Here is a 377-nt window from a genome sequence, read left to right as displayed (position 1 = left end):
TGTCCTGGGGTATCCCCTCTCCCTGTGCCCCCACCTCACTCCTCTGCCCCCCATTTGTCTGCAGGGTGTGAGCTGAGCAGACATAAGAGCTTCTACACCTTCGAGGTGGTTGAGGACTGGCATTGTGAGCAGCAGCTGGCTCTGCGCACGGTGGGTGCTCCCTGTGCCCCCCAAAAAACCTTGGGGGCCCTGGGCAAGGGGTGCCTGGATGCTGTGGAGGTCTTGGGGAGGGTCGTGGGGGTTTGTTCTCACTGCCTGGGGGAGATGGTATGGGATGAATTCCCTATGGTGCACATCATGGATGAGGAGGAAGATGCCCTTGCCCTGGTGCTCTTCAGCCCCCCAAATCCCTGGGGGTCCTGAGTGAAGGGTCACTG

At 60.5% G+C, this 377-nt stretch overlaps 1 protein-coding gene across 1 annotated transcript in view; it reads left to right on the top strand.

Annotated features, from left to right (window-relative positions):
- Positions 1-64: 64 nt before the first annotated feature.
- The window catches only part of NPM2 (nucleophosmin/nucleoplasmin 2), a gene marked incomplete at both ends in the record, with an annotated part of 1,312 nt that continues 999 nt past the window's right edge, over positions 65-377 (top strand). Inside the window, one exon of the mRNA XM_009069727.1 lies at positions 65-150. Within this exon, the coding sequence (XP_009067975.1) occupies positions 65-150 (86 nt within the window). The remainder of the gene's footprint in view (positions 151-377) is intronic.

Source organism: Acanthisitta chloris, unplaced genomic scaffold, assembly GCF_000695815.1.
Source record: "Acanthisitta chloris isolate BGI_N310 unplaced genomic scaffold, ASM69581v1 scaffold22682, whole genome shotgun sequence".
NCBI lineage: Eukaryota > Metazoa > Chordata > Aves > Passeriformes > Acanthisittidae > Acanthisitta > Acanthisitta chloris.
This window is presented reverse-complemented; position numbering and strand designations above follow the sequence as displayed.